Below are 14672 nucleotides of genomic sequence, written 5' to 3'. Positions count from 1 at the left end.
ACCCTCACAAAGCTCATAACACAGCATGCCTCTCGTAGCTGTCGATTACCTTGTAAAGAGCATACATCACCATAATATGTGCTTTTTTGTCAGCTCATAAACGAATGACAGAGAGCAAAAGAAGGAGGTAAAGAATGAAGAATGTCAAGGATGATGTGAAGATTGAATTAAGATGTGAAGATGAATTAAGAGGAGATGAGGAGGGGAAATTAACACAGAAAACTATAGTGTATACAAATGGTCACCTTTTTATTTGTTTGGGTGACAATTTATCAATTTAGCTTCTTAATTTGTTCATCACCTGGCAGTTCTTAAGAGTGAGTTTAAAATACATTCATGATGGATTTCTGTGACCTATTATGATTATGTCTATCCTTTCTTTTACATAAACAATTTGTTTGTGATTAGATAATGGAATCTGAGGCTGTAGACAAATGACAGCAAGAGTCTTTAGAATGTTAACAAATAATAAGAAGAGACACCACAGACACAAAGAGTGAAAAAATCCTTGAAAGTGCTACATTACCTGTAGGTGGTAAGAAACAGACGATAAGTGCAAGACAGAGGCATGGCATTTTCCTCCAACACTTCAGTCTTCTATGCATCCTGTTTGATTTTGGTTCTTCTACCTCCAATTATGCTGATCTTTATGTTGAATTGTGTTTGTTGAGATCGTTCAGATTTTCATCCTTAACGTTACTTCAAGCAAACTTTAGTGCCCCAGTCTCTGTCACTGACACTCACCAGCTCACTCTACAGCTTACAGTGTCAGTTGCTGTCCGACCGGTCTGGACATCCCATAGCATGGCTGTGCGTTGTCTCAAATACCTTGCCATTTATAACATCCACCAATGTTTCACTTGAATGACACAGAATGACTTTCACATGCTTTTATCAACCCCCCTCCTCTCCCCTCCTGAAAAGATAACTGAAGCGCAATGATGCCCTCCAAACCCCAACCATTTTGTCTCTCTCTGTCTCCATCTCTTGTGCTCTCACTCACTCTCCGGACGAGGATGACTTTTGCCGGAGGAGAAAGGGGGCAGCCATTCACTCAGACGTATAATGAAAACACTCAGCATCCATTCAATCCATCTGGGGACGCTGCAAGCCTTCGGCCATTCAATACAATTCTCTGTGACTTTGGTGCCTTGTGTAGTTACTGTCATCAGCCCTCAGAATCTATTACATCCTTCACCACCACCTTGATTTGTGTGTGTGTGTGTGCTGAGGAGGTGGGGTGGTGTCTTGTTTATGAACCTCTAAAAATTTAATCATGTCCACAGTCATCCATCTTGATGATCACCTGTCAGAAATTCTTGAAATGTGTCTGTAAAATATGTGTCTGAAAATGTCTAAGACATGGGACATGGGAAAGTGAATTTGGGGACAGCACTTGCAAAACAGGCAAATGCAGTGAAACAAGTTTGCACACACATAAAGACACACATATATACACATACGTCACATGTGTTTACTTTAATTTGTTCAGATTTTTCATGCAATACGCAACAAAGAATCAAAGTTTTCAATTATCATTTTGTCTATTAATAAATTAATTTTGTCTATTAATAAATTCCTTGTTTTGAAATAATTATGGCAAAAGCTCAGTTTACTTCTAATCATTCCCATCACTAGAATTCAGTTTGGGTATGTAGATTGAAATCATTCAACTGTAATTATCAGTAATTATCAGTAGCTTTTTGTTACACCCTTAACCCTCAACTCAGTCAGGACCGATAAGACACTGCCAATGCTGTTTTTTTGATGCGTCAACCAAACTCAAACCTCAGGGACCACTGGGCTCAATGAAGCAGAAAACTGAACATCAATAATACCACTCATGTTGTCCAGAGGGTAGACAGTGCGTCTATGTGGCCATGTGGAAACACATTTGAGGTGTCTTCTTCAAGGACACTCTAATGATTTCTCCACTGACTTATGAAGTAACTCAACATACTGTACCATTGATTCAAAGTTTCTGTTTGAATAGTGATATAAGCTATACCACCACCCTATCCAGAAGCAGTTCACACAAATATAGGATGACAATGGGTGGACACGTGTGCAAACTCTAGTCTTCCTTTTCCGTCAGAAAAAAAACATTAAGAAAACAGCAATGAAATAAACAATCCCTCCAAGTCACCCATGCACAAATGTATCAGAATGAAACTGGCAATGGAAAACAGGATATCAAGCGCATGATCAATGTTTCTGTCAGTCTCTGTTTCACAGATGATGGGCCTTTTGGAGAGAGAGAGGGAGTTGAGTGTATTTCATTTTTTTAATTTCTTCCCAACACACCTTCTCCCCTAACCTCTTGTCTCTTTGCTGTTTTTTTTCCAATCATTCAACATTCAAGAGTCCGATCATGAGTCACGCTGTGACTTGGACAGAATATGACATTTGCATGTTGTCCGCCCCCTAGTGAATGAGTTCAGTAATGACAAAGCCACATGCTTCACCATGAGTCAGTATTTGTGTCATTTGGCATTATGACATGCCAGTTATAGCCCATTATCAGTCAGAGGAAGAGGATACAAGGATACAAGGAAGTTTATTGTCACATGCATATAGGTACTGGATGTAAGATATGCAGTGAAATTATGTCTGGTGTCAGCCTATTTGTGCATTTAGGGGGGGGGGGGGGGGGTAAAAAGTGCAGTAGAAGAAGGGTTTAGTAGATTAAGTGGCAAGGGCTGCATAAGAAAGGTAGGGGAGGATTGGGATTATATAAAAAAGAGACTCTTTTTTATACAATATACCAAACCATTATTGTATTGATTTTGAAAACACCTGTCCATTCTGACAGACATTGGCCCTTTGATAACCACTGCAAGATTTGAATTGAAAGGCCCAGTGTATTGATAGCCTACCACCCTCAGAGTAAAATCAGGGAGATCTGTTTAGTCAAGAGATGAAGGTAACATTAATGAACACATGTAAGCTACCTTGACAACGCAGTGAGCAGCAGCTTGCAATGGGACTCCCTGTAAGAGCTACTTTCGTTGCCCCTTCAGACTCATAATCTGCCGGTGGAGTGGCAGTTAATCACCTAAGGATGTGACTGTTAATTACCCTCTCCTGCTCCAACGAGGGAAAAAGTGCTGCAGCGACACGGCCGACAGCAGCAGAGGGCACTGCAGCACCTTCAGCACCTTTCCCACTTAGCTCCCTTGGCAGACGAGGGCTTTACAGAGCACCGTGCACTGTTTCATTAACAACTCCAAGCATTGGTTTTAGCTGCTGACGTTTAAGTATGGCTTGACGTCTGCTGGTGTTCAATTTTAGTGGCTGTTTTAATTAGAGCACGTATCAAGAGAAACTGCCAGGAAAATGATCTCTAGCAATTTACACTGAACAAACACGAACACCACAACGTTATGATATACAAAGTTTATTGTACAGTTTCCATGGTGTCATGGATTTGAGTGTCTTACTACACAATAGATATGCTACATAATAGGTAAAAGCTATATCATGGCATTCAGCTGTTCAAGACATGCTGGCAAGCAGTGGTTTAAAAAATATTTTTTTTATTGTTTTTTTTTTCTTTTTAAAACAAATCATGGATGAAATAAAATAACATTGCCATGGCAGCTTTGGAGCATTCAAGAGTTCAAATAGTGGATGTTTAGTTTTTTTTTGTCTGTTTGTTTACATGTTTGCTAATGCAAGCATTGCTGTTGACCAAAACATATTGGCTGTAAACATAAATAAGGAAAAGTGTCACTCTTTAAAGGAAAAGTAAGGCTTGCAGGCTTCCACGACATGCATGTGATCTGTGTGGTATTGCTCTCTATCTGACTCGCTTTCTCACTCCTCCACGTGTTGGCCAACAGGGGATGGGGAGAACAGCCTTGTTCCTGGGGTTCCTTAATCTCTACAGCATCTTTAGAACCGTCTCTGTACAGGCCTAGCATACAGAATAGCTTGTACAGCAATACAAACACGATACGCCTATGAGAATGGTCAAGCCTTTTAGCTTTGTAGCTGAGCAATTAGGGGTCTGATTTGCACAAAAGCAAGCAAAATGATTTCAAATGAAAACCCCTAACAAGACACTGTTGGGACTGGAGAAACTACTGTAGTCTGCCTGGAATGACTGCTCTCTCTTTTCTGGCCTTGGTGAACGTCTACAGTGTGCATGCTGTGTGTGTTGGTTATTGACTAGGGACAGGGAGGCTTGCACATGACAACAGGACAGCTAGAGTGAGACGGCATTCAAGAGTACGGTACATTCACAAGCAAATATTGTGTTGTCAAGGGGAGAACATAGTGCCATGATGGATACCAGAGAACAAAACACATGGACAAAGCAAAGCATCCGAGACACATTAGTAACATCCAAGGCAATTTGTTTTCTTTCCTTTTTTTTTAGCAAAATACAGTATCATCTTTGGAAAAATGAAGTCTTTACCAAGCAAAGGCAGCTGTGATGAACAATATCCATGACATTTAAAGATTTGAAAGAAGAAAAAACTAAAAAATAACAGAATTTAATTCACCATAACAAGCATTCTTCATTGTGCACTGTGCCAGGATTCATTCCAAAAACATGTTCCCTGATTGAACAGGTTGCACCTAAGGTTTCATTCCCATTCTGAAATGAGAAGACTTCCTGTTATGAGAAGACTTCCTGCCCAAGACTGCCAATCCAGTGACACTATCAGTGCCACTTTAAAGGTCTGCGAAAGGCATACCACTGGTGTACTGACAAAATCACTGGTCATTTGAATGCTTCAGACTATTATGTTCTTGCCCCAAAGTTAATTTCTCTTAACCACAAGTACACTTGGTGAATGGCACATTTGATTCTGCCATTATATGCTGGGCCTTGTGTATGTACAGTGATTTGCTTTCAGAGGTGGCACTGATATCAGTATTAGAGTCTTTCTCATAGACTGGGCAGGAGATGTATGACTTCCCACCCCCGATTGGTAAGTGGTCCCTTTTGTCATTGCCGGTGGCGGTCCTTAGAGGCATGGTGTGAAAAGCATCTAAAGAGAGGTGGGAAGTCACTCGGCAAAGGATGATGCAACTCTGAACAGATAGAAGGAAGACTAAAAATAATCTTTGTAATGAAACGAATCTGTGCGTATCAATAGTCATGGCATGGGCTTCAGATGCGGCCCAGTCAACACTGACAAAACAATGCCACAGATTTTGTTCCATGGCATGATGTTTAAAACCATGGATAGGAAAACTAGGAGGCCATTTTGCTATTTGATAGTTTTGTAAGATGTAGTACAAATACCAGTAGTCGAAGAAAGTACATGGCAGAGAATCACACAGCTGGACTAAGAAAACAATGGTGAGTTGAGTACTATGTTTAAATCTTATAGTAAGTGAAGTCATTGCTGGCGTTCATCTTTGAATATTAGACTGTAAGCTGCAAAAACAACATAAACTGTCTTGAAGATAATAGAATATTACAGTTTATCTACCACAAAGGCATTGTTCTTATAGTGGGTGTCCAGGATCCCTCTACATTTGGAAGATCAAATGTAGGCTTGGAGTTGAGTAAATCAGCTAACTAAAGAGCAATAAGATGTCTGATTGGTCAGACAAATATTTAACTTTGGTGCAATGTAAATACTGTAAAAAACAGTAATTTAATCAGTTCCAGATACCTCAGTTAAGCAATTATAACCATCATGATCCCTGTCGTGCCAAGCTCCCTTCCACTCTGGTATGATTCTGACCAGTATAACATAACTATTTAATATCTCCTATAGTACAGTATGTAAAGCATGCAGTTACACTATTTTTATGATTAATATTGTCATGTGAAAGAAAATAATTGCTTTGAAAATGGTCACTGAAGACTGTCAAATGAAGACTGTGAGACTGAGATTTGGTGTAGGCATTGCACAATGCACGTCCAGATGGCTTAGAGTGAATAAAGCAGTAAAGCAAATTCATAAAATACCAGCACAGTGTTTTAAAATGCAAACGAATGAGTTTTAGTGCCTTTAATACAATGGGTATTTCAAAAAGCAAATTCATTGGTCAGTCAGACAGAGGTCTGGTGACAATTTACTATAAAATGTGCTTCACTAGCTTGTTTGTCGGTCCTCGGTATGTAGATGATTTGTGTTTAAGCATGGGCTTCAGTTTGATATCTCACTCTCACCGTGGTGCTGAACAGGACACTCTGGATCTCTCTGCTGACCGATGTGAGAGTTGTTCACGAGGAGTACCTACCAAGGCAAACAGGAACCCATTTAAACCCAGTTTGCCTTCAGCAGATGAGGAGAGGCTACTAACTTATCACAATGCTCCATTCCTCTCGCCTCCTTGCCAGCGATGTTGTTTTTGTATAATCTATCTTCGCCGTTTAGGTTGTCATGTTTTTGTCTTGTTATCATAGTTTCACATCATGTTTGATTTCTTGCCACCATATGTTACTACTCTATGAAGTGGCCTGGGTGTTCTTAAGGCTGAGAGTGTAGTGATATTGACAGTGGACGTGTGTGGCTTGTTGTTTACCCAACAAGACCACTTAAAGGGCAGGGCACAATAAATGACAGAAGCTGAAGCATCTCACCTAAAGCTTAAGTATTCCACTCAATGAAATACCCCTGTGATTGTGTTAAAGAGAATGTTGACTGTAAACAACAGTAACAAACATCCACACCTCCTGTTTATGTTTTAGAACAGATTGAATAGTGACAATGGAACTTGTTAATGCATAATATGCTGTTGATTTTGTGGATGGTGGATTACACAGTTATGTATACTGTATGTATGTTATATGTATGAATGTGTGCATAGGTGTGTGTGTGTGTGTGTGTGTGCATGTGCTCACGTGTGTGTGTGTGTGTGTGTGTGTGTGTGTGTGTGTGTGTGTGTGTGTGTGTGCACATGTGTGCATGTGCTCACGTGTATGTGTGTGTGTACATGCAGTGTGCTGGCGCATGTGTGCAAGAGTCCAGTGGGCCGATGTTAGTGTTGTATGAAGGTGTAGTAATTCTCAGCAATTTCTATATAGTTTGAGTACACACTAAAAAAGAGACCAATTTGCCTTCAAAAGGTTATCAACAAAATATTATGTTTCTTAACCTCTGGCAATATTCTTATTAAATTCATTTTAAATATACATTCTATTTGAAATAGTTGTTCTAATCCACATGCACATTTTAGAAAATTGTGTTAACTCAAGGATAGTTTGCATTTTCAAGTGTATCCAAGTGAATCTCCCGTGTTTTAGAAAATAATAATAGAGCATGGACATCATCAACATCATCAACAGTGGACAGAAAAAAACTCCTTCTCTTATAATGTCACATGTATTGATACATTCACATGGAGATAGAGGTGATGAGTTTGCCTTGGAATGGTTTTCAAAAACAATCAGTTGTGAACATTTTCAGATGAGTATGTGTGTGTGAGTTTGTTTGTGTGTGTGTGTGTGTGTGTGTGTGTGTGTGTGTGTGTGTGTGTGTGTGTGTGTGTGTGTGCACGTGAATGCAGACAGACAAACATATGTTGTTTGTGTGTGTGTGTGTGTGTGCGTGAATGCAGACAGACAAACATATGTTGTTTGTGTGTGTGTGTGTGTGTGTGTGTGTGTGCGTGTGTGAATGCAGACAGACAAACATATGTTTTTGTGTCAGGTGGACAAAGACATTCCCATTATGATAAGCAGACACCTCTTGTCTATAAAAACAGCTTCTTTATCTCCTTCTGTCCATCAGAGGCCAGTTGATTTCTGTTGCAGAAACTGCACACTGGCATCCGTTGTTGGAACACATTTTGACCCACAGACATGTCTGAGCAGTGTCACAGAGTCACATGCAGTTTAGCGTACCAACCGGTCACATTTGGACTAAGTGGCCTTTACTGATCTTCTCCCATCACACGTATCTGTCTGGGGAGCTTACTTGGGAGCGGTCCAGCCTCTGTCCCCGTACGCCTCTTCCCCTGTGGGCGAGTGTGGCGAGGGGGCACAGAGGTCTGAGTCGGTGTCCGACTCGCCCTCGGCGATGTACGGCCGTGCCTTGGTGCAGCGGGTCGTGTTGCTGAAGTAGTCGTTGTTGAGGAATTCCAGGTTCTCCTTGGACTGGGAGATGCTGAAGCCGCTGAAGGAGCGCTCCAGCTCCTCGTGGTCTACGGACGGGATGGAGATGGAGGTGTCGCTCTCTGCTTCCGCCTGCGCCAAGCCTCCCTGGGCCTCCCTGGCCTTGGCCTCCTCTCCCCCTCCTCCTCCTCCTCCTCCTCCTCTTCCTCCTTTTCCTCCAGCACCCCGTGAGTGGTGGCCGCTCTTGTGACCATTGTGGCCCCCACAGGAGCGCTCGTTGGCGGGGGGAGGTGGGATGCGCACTAGGGAGGGGTCACCCACAGGCGAGGCGCCCTGGCTGTGATGGGGGCCGTCCGAGTGGGGGTGTGGGTGAGGGTGCCAGGACGTGGAGGGGGGGCAGTGAGACTGGTTGAGGCAGGTGGAGGGAGGAGGGTCGAAGTTCTTCTGCCCGACGGAGCTGCCGGAGCGGATGATTTTGGTGATGGAGCCGGTCTTCTCCAGGTGCTCCACCGGACTGTGGTAGGGAGGCGCGGGGTCCGGCTCTTTGGAGCTGAAATAGGCGTCCGTCTCCGACTGTGGGATGCCCATTCTCTGGACATAGATATTCACCAGGAAGTCAAGCTTTCTCTCCATTGACATCACCTGTCATGAGGAAAATCAAAATGTTCAGCTGCACCACTCAGCTGCCCCCAAAGTACACGCTCAACCATTCTGGCTTACCTCACTGACTCAAGCGAGGCCAAAGGCAAGTCCATTTTCACAGACTTTACAGAGGCTTTGTTGAAATTTCAGTCTTGAACAATTACAAAACATCAACTTAAAGCCGCAGTTGGCAAGTCTGACAGATTGAGGGGACTTAGGCAAAATTTTGAATGTTTACAACTTCTATGCCCCTCCCCCACTACCACCGAGCACCCTCTCATCAAGCTTGTCAGTGCGCACCAGACTGCACCAGACTGTGATTAACAGTCAGATCTCACACAGCCCTGCTCTGATTGGACCAGAAGAACCGGAAGCTGTGGATTTTTGCAAAACAAATAACAGGCTCTAGGTGGAGGTAGAAGTGCAGGTTTTTTTCTAAAACCGGCTGATTTATGTTCTGTCGGAGCATAGTGTTGGTTTCAGTGAATATGATCAAAAAAATCTTGCCAACTGCAGCTTTAACCAAGCCAAACCCCTAACCATAACCATAAATGTTTGTAAACCGTGTCAATTGATATTATATAATCTTAGTATTTGTAGTTAGCTAGAAAGTATAACTTATGTTGCATAAGCACCATACATTGTCAGCATGTGAAAGGAGAACATTCAGATCATAATCCACGTCCTCCATACCTGCTTCTCCACTTTCCCCAGTCTTCCCATCATGCTGGGATCTTCTTGACTCTCCGCATCAGTGGTCCCTTTCGGGCGGTCCTTATCTGTGATTGGTGGACCTCTACCAACAATCTGGTCAACTCTACCAATCAGAGCAAAGACAGGCAACATCTAGAATAAAGAAAATACTCGAGAAACACCGTTTGTCAGGCCAGTCAGTTCCCTCTGTAAATCAGGTCATTGTCACTACTGTTTTTTGCATCCAAACACAAAGCTTTTCTTATTGGAAATGTGTACAGCAAAGGTGACAAAAGCTTGCAGTTATTAATGTGTTCTATCATGGATTCATTAGGTATGTGTAATGGCTGTGACGACTGAGGCATTTACTGTCTTCTGAGTGATTACAGAGATTATATGTGATAAAGGGAACATCATTCATCAGTGACTGTCATTATGTATAATACAACTTCTATGTAATGTAGGCCTAGTATTAGATTAAAAAATTGTGGCAGCCCAAAAGCACACCAACCCCTTCAGGTCATTTACAGAGAAAGAGAGAGAGAGAGAGGTCCATCAATCACCAAGCTAGTCTGCTAATGTGCTATATAAAAACACTGATAGGTATGATCTCAAGATGAGGACAAACCTACAGTGGCAGTTATGGGTTACAGGAAGTGTTCTCACTCTTGCACTCATCAGCTCATTGTGATGGCAGCGTTCCTCGTGTGTGTATCCTGTGTCATGATGTTTTAGTGTGGATTTGACGTTAAGGAGAGGACTCACTCCCACTCAGGCACACTTTTCACCTTTACGAGCACAGTGCAAAAGGTATGGCAATGGGGAATGGGTGCATCATGCATTGTGTTGCCCATGAGATAAGTGAGCTCAGTGCAGACAGAGAGAGAGAGAGAGAGAGGAGAAAGAGAGAGAAAGAGGAGAGAGAGGGAGAGAGAGAGGAGAGAAAGAGAGAGATCAGGAAACTGGAGTGTCGGAGATAGAGAACAAGGTCATCGCCGTATAACCAGATCTTCTTATTTGAACTGCACTGAAGTGCTGCACACGCGTGTCACTGAGGGCACATAATGTTTTCACATTAGCAATATACCGGCACTTGTTATAACCACTCCCACAACAACTTGACAGACCACTAAATTGGCCTTTTGCTGATAGTCTTTTCTACTTCTCTAGCCGAAAACGTTTTGTCATCAGTCCTTCTCATGCTAGGAATGGTTATAAGCAGTTCCATTTTCTGGTTATGAAAACATTATGATCGCACAATAATACGCTTTTTTTATGGTCTTGGTCTTACCCAAAGCCAGTGGTGTGCTATGATGGAAAATATACCCCTTGACAAGGTTAGTGTGCTATTAGTCCAAGCAAAGTATAGCACAGCTTCATATTCAGATTATCTTGTATTTGACATGTGCTGTTGTGGGTATTATAATTGTCGTATGATTAAATATAGTATCAATGTAGGCAATGTCTTTTTCCAGATTTTTTGAACTAGTAGTACAATGCTTTTTAATAAACTGGCAGGAGAAATAACCATTTGAACTGTATGGACAGCATTTAGAACGTGGTTCGATTCCATAAAAGTAGAGAGGATGATTGCAGAAAGGTCTAATGATCTAAGCACAGTGGCATAGTGCACTAGGTGGCATGCAATCCTACAGTATCTCACATGCCAGCGTGCAGAGGAGACTTGAGACAGTTCGATTTCTGTCATAGGAGCCTCCTTGACTCACAATTGCAGATGCATTTTGGCACCTTGTTGATAGACATACAGTATATTGCTGAGGTTTTCTTTTTTGAAGCGTTGCAAGCAATCGAGCACAACCTTTTTTTATTCAGCTATTTGACTGGCTAGCCGCACGTTTCTTGTATGTATTCTGCAAATACAATTCACCAAATTAATTAGTTAATTCGTTTATCAGTTACATTGTTTGCTCACAGCTCACAAAGGTTTATCTGGGGGCAGAATCTCAGCTTGACCAAGCAAATATAATTTTATTTGCCACATTAACTGATTCATGAAAATGGAAACAGTGATACAGTTTAATTTTCATGTCCATTTCAAATTACCAAACAATAAGCTAATCTAGGTGATCAATGCTTTTTCTAGAATCCAGAGCTACTTTTCCATTTCCGAGGCCGCTTTGGAACTGATAGAGAGCTCCTGCAGGCTCAGATGCACCAAACTAGATTCAGGAAGTAAATTACAAATCCATTAGACAGATTTAGCTTTGCTACTTTGGAACCTGAGATTAAACTTTCCACATTGATGAAATAATGGTTGTTTTTCACACTGTTATGGTTATGGAGGGCATCTATCTCCAAAGCCAGCTGTAGGAATACGGATGAGATTAACAGTGTATGCCCTATAATAAGCAGTGGAACAGGGCTTATGAAATGTCTCCTTTGCTATTGTCAATTAGATTTGCAGCCTAGGTAGGGTCTGATTTGTTCAATTTACCACCACCAGACAAGCTCTGTTGTATCGCAACTGAGCTGCAGATTGAGTCAAAATGACAGCTCTCACACTCAATCAGTCACATAGCTCGAATCAAAAAAAGGTTGCAAGCCATTTTCTTTTAGTCTCTCCATTAGCAGTGTAGAGAGAGAGAGAGAGAGAGAGAGAGAGAGAGACTCCAATGCGAGGGCGAGAGATGCAGTCTAGTGGGTCCTAACCTAGGAGAGTACTGAGGTGACACTTTGGCTCCTTTGGTTGTATACTTCTTATGGCGGGGGGTGGAGGGCCCCGGGGGACCCAAAATCATATCTATCCTGGCAAAGCAAATAGAGAAGACACCGGCACAGGGCAGGTTGACCCAACACAGACCAGAGCAGAGGAGAGGGTCAGATGCACATCAAATAATGACGGAGAGGCACAAGGAATAGGCATAGATGGGGGAAGGGTTCCATAATGGGGAAACAGAGACATAGGACAGATAAGTGAAAATATATTCCAGATTATGTCAAATTCCAACAGCAGAATCACTGTTTTCCTGGTACATTTCTATTCTCTACATTGGCATCAGCCAATCATAAAATGTTTGCCATTATTTTGTGTCGTTGGTTATTCCATAAAGCATAAAACTTGCTTTCTGCATATGACTTGGAAAAGTAGGAATATATTTGCATATATGTGGACCAATCTACAGTATATGCAAAAGGGTAATAGCTGGGTTTTACCAGTAAAATTACTGATTATTCAATCATGATGGTAAAACATCTAAATGCCTATGTGTCTTCATAAGATGCCTTGCTTTCTGCAAAATGAACTCTCCTTGCTAGTATGAATGGGCTTATTTCTTTCCCTATGACTTTCATATATTTTTCTCAGTGAAAATAGATGTTGTCTAGTGTATATGTACATTGGAATGACTTTTGCACAGTATGTGCCAGAGTGAGCTTTGTCACTAAGATGTTTATGACAATAACAAAAACACCAAGAAATGGCTGTGACCACAGCACTTCACAACATGAGCATCGTGGGAAATGTAGTTCGTGCCACCAGTGGTTAAGGCGGACGACACACGGGGTGAAGAATGTAGGGCATCACTGTTGAGAACAAACATCATGGATACCAGACAAGAGTGTGGAAGCGGTACGTGGCACATGCCATGTTTGAAATCCCCTGGTGTGAGACTGAGTGTTGTGACCGGTGTTCCGAAGAGTGAGGGTGAGAATAGAGAAGAAACAGAACAGTAGCCATAGAAACAGGGGGAAAAACAGGAATGGAACAGAAACAGTAATACAGGGCAAAAAGTGTTGGCCTGCGTGGATAAGTGTCTTGCCTGGACTGCAGGTTTTTAATCCTGGCCAGCATGTCCAAGTGGCCGGCCGAGTACTGCTCTATGACGTCCATCACATCGTACGGCCTCAGACTCTCCTTGAACTTTCGCTTAGAGACCATAAACCTCATTATGCTGGAGGGAAAGAGATTTTACATTCATTAACTCAATCACAGACTGGTAATCCAAATGATGTAGCCTGAAATTAAATGTAGCACCAATAGAACATAATGTTACACCGTAATGTGATTTGCAGAGACAATAACTGAGGGGGGATGTGGAAAATACATTCACAAGTGAAAAAAGAAAGATTGCAGATTCATCAGTTTTACTTACCACACAGCCCTTATGGTGACTTTGAGTCCAGGCGTTAAATCCTGAGACACAAACTCACAATGGCAACTTTTATTGTCGTCCACAATATCTTCCCCAGGAAGGCTCGCCTCTAGAAAACACAACACGAACACAGCAGGGCTCCAGAGTTAGTGCACACAAGCGCGTCCCTCCCCTGTTGCTCTCTCACGCTCACTAACTCAGTCAGTTATCAGAGGGGGTGGGCAGGGGGTGTCCGGCATGAAACCAAGCAGAGGCCAGCCACAGCCATTAACTTGCATAGCCCAGTCCAGTAAGAGAGTGTGTCATTGGACACCAGGTGAGATTAGGGCAGGTTAATGGCCAGTGCCGTGTCATCTCATTGGCTACAGGTGATGCCACTACGGTTTGATGCAGGAAAGGAGGAAAGAAGGTAGGAAGATGGCTCAGAAGGGGTTTGAGGGTCGACTAAGGGTGATCACTGTGGCCCAAAAATCAAGCCTCATTCACTTGTCCTGCCCATGCGATCACGGCTGAAGCTGAGGCTGGTGGTCCTTGTCTAGTCAAGTCGGAGAAATATGTCAATATCACGAGAATACAGCTGATTGAGGGCATTCCTCTGTCATGTTCTGAAAGTATAAACGGTAAGAATAACGCTGTTTCGTCTAAGAGACTTCAGAGCGATGTGTCAAACTATTTCTGAGATCTGAGACTCCAGTATTGTGAATGAGTAAGCTGCTGTTTGATTTGAAGAGTAAATGTTCTCTTTGACCTATAAGCTTGCTGAAGTCTTCACTGAAAAGGCAGAAAATAACTGTCTGTTTCATAACGGTGTGTCATAATGAGTTAAACAAAGGCACATGCTGCCAATACTCAAATCGAGTGGAGGCGAGTGGAGAATTCCCTGGGATGCTAAATTAATTTTAAGTCATTTTGATATTTTCGTACTTGCTCTTTAAGTCCTTCAAAATAATTGTTATATAGAAATAACATAAATTCTGTTGAACCTTTGAATAAACAAGCATGTTTTTAGTTCTGTACTGTTACAAGGTATGTGTGACACAGTACATATTTGTGTCTATCTGCAAGCTTAGGTGTGTTTTGTGAGTGCATTCATGTGTTTTGGGGGTGCATATAGTGCCGTTTCATGTGAGCCATGCAAATACCTGTTGTAAAAGGGGTTATACCTGGCTTGTGTTGCCCAGTTTTGGACCACAGTGTCCACC

The 14672-nt window shown here is 42.2% G+C and overlaps 1 protein-coding gene across 3 annotated transcripts in view; it reads right to left on the bottom strand.

The window, feature by feature from the left end:
- Positions 1-7882: 7882 nt before the first annotated feature.
- Positions 7883-14672, bottom strand: part of LOC143103707 (potassium voltage-gated channel subfamily KQT member 2-like) — a 43918-nt gene continuing 37128 nt past the window's right edge. Inside the window, exons 12-17 of one of the 3 annotated variants that reach the window (XM_076267496.1) lie at positions 13471-13579; positions 13138-13269; positions 12029-12124; positions 9359-9482; positions 8275-8665; positions 7883-8214 (exon numbers count right to left, since the gene is read on the bottom strand). In XM_076267496.1, the coding sequence (XP_076123611.1) occupies positions 7883-8214; positions 8275-8665; positions 9359-9482; positions 12029-12124; positions 13138-13269; positions 13471-13579 (1184 nt within the window). The remainder of the gene's footprint in view (positions 8215-8274; positions 8666-9358; positions 9483-12028; positions 12125-13137; positions 13270-13470; positions 13580-14672) is intronic. The other 2 variants (XM_076267498.1, XM_076267497.1) reach the window with 2 other exon arrangements.

This window comes from Alosa pseudoharengus, unplaced genomic scaffold, assembly GCF_046254945.1.
Source record: "Alosa pseudoharengus isolate Yale_2024_CS ecotype anadromous, Long Island Sound unplaced genomic scaffold, YU_APseudo_1.1 YU_APseudo_1.1_scf_5, whole genome shotgun sequence".
Taxonomy (NCBI): Eukaryota; Metazoa; Chordata; class Actinopteri; order Clupeiformes; family Clupeidae; genus Alosa; species Alosa pseudoharengus.
Note: the sequence above shows the minus strand (reverse complement) of the source record. Positions and strands in the feature narration are given on the sequence as shown.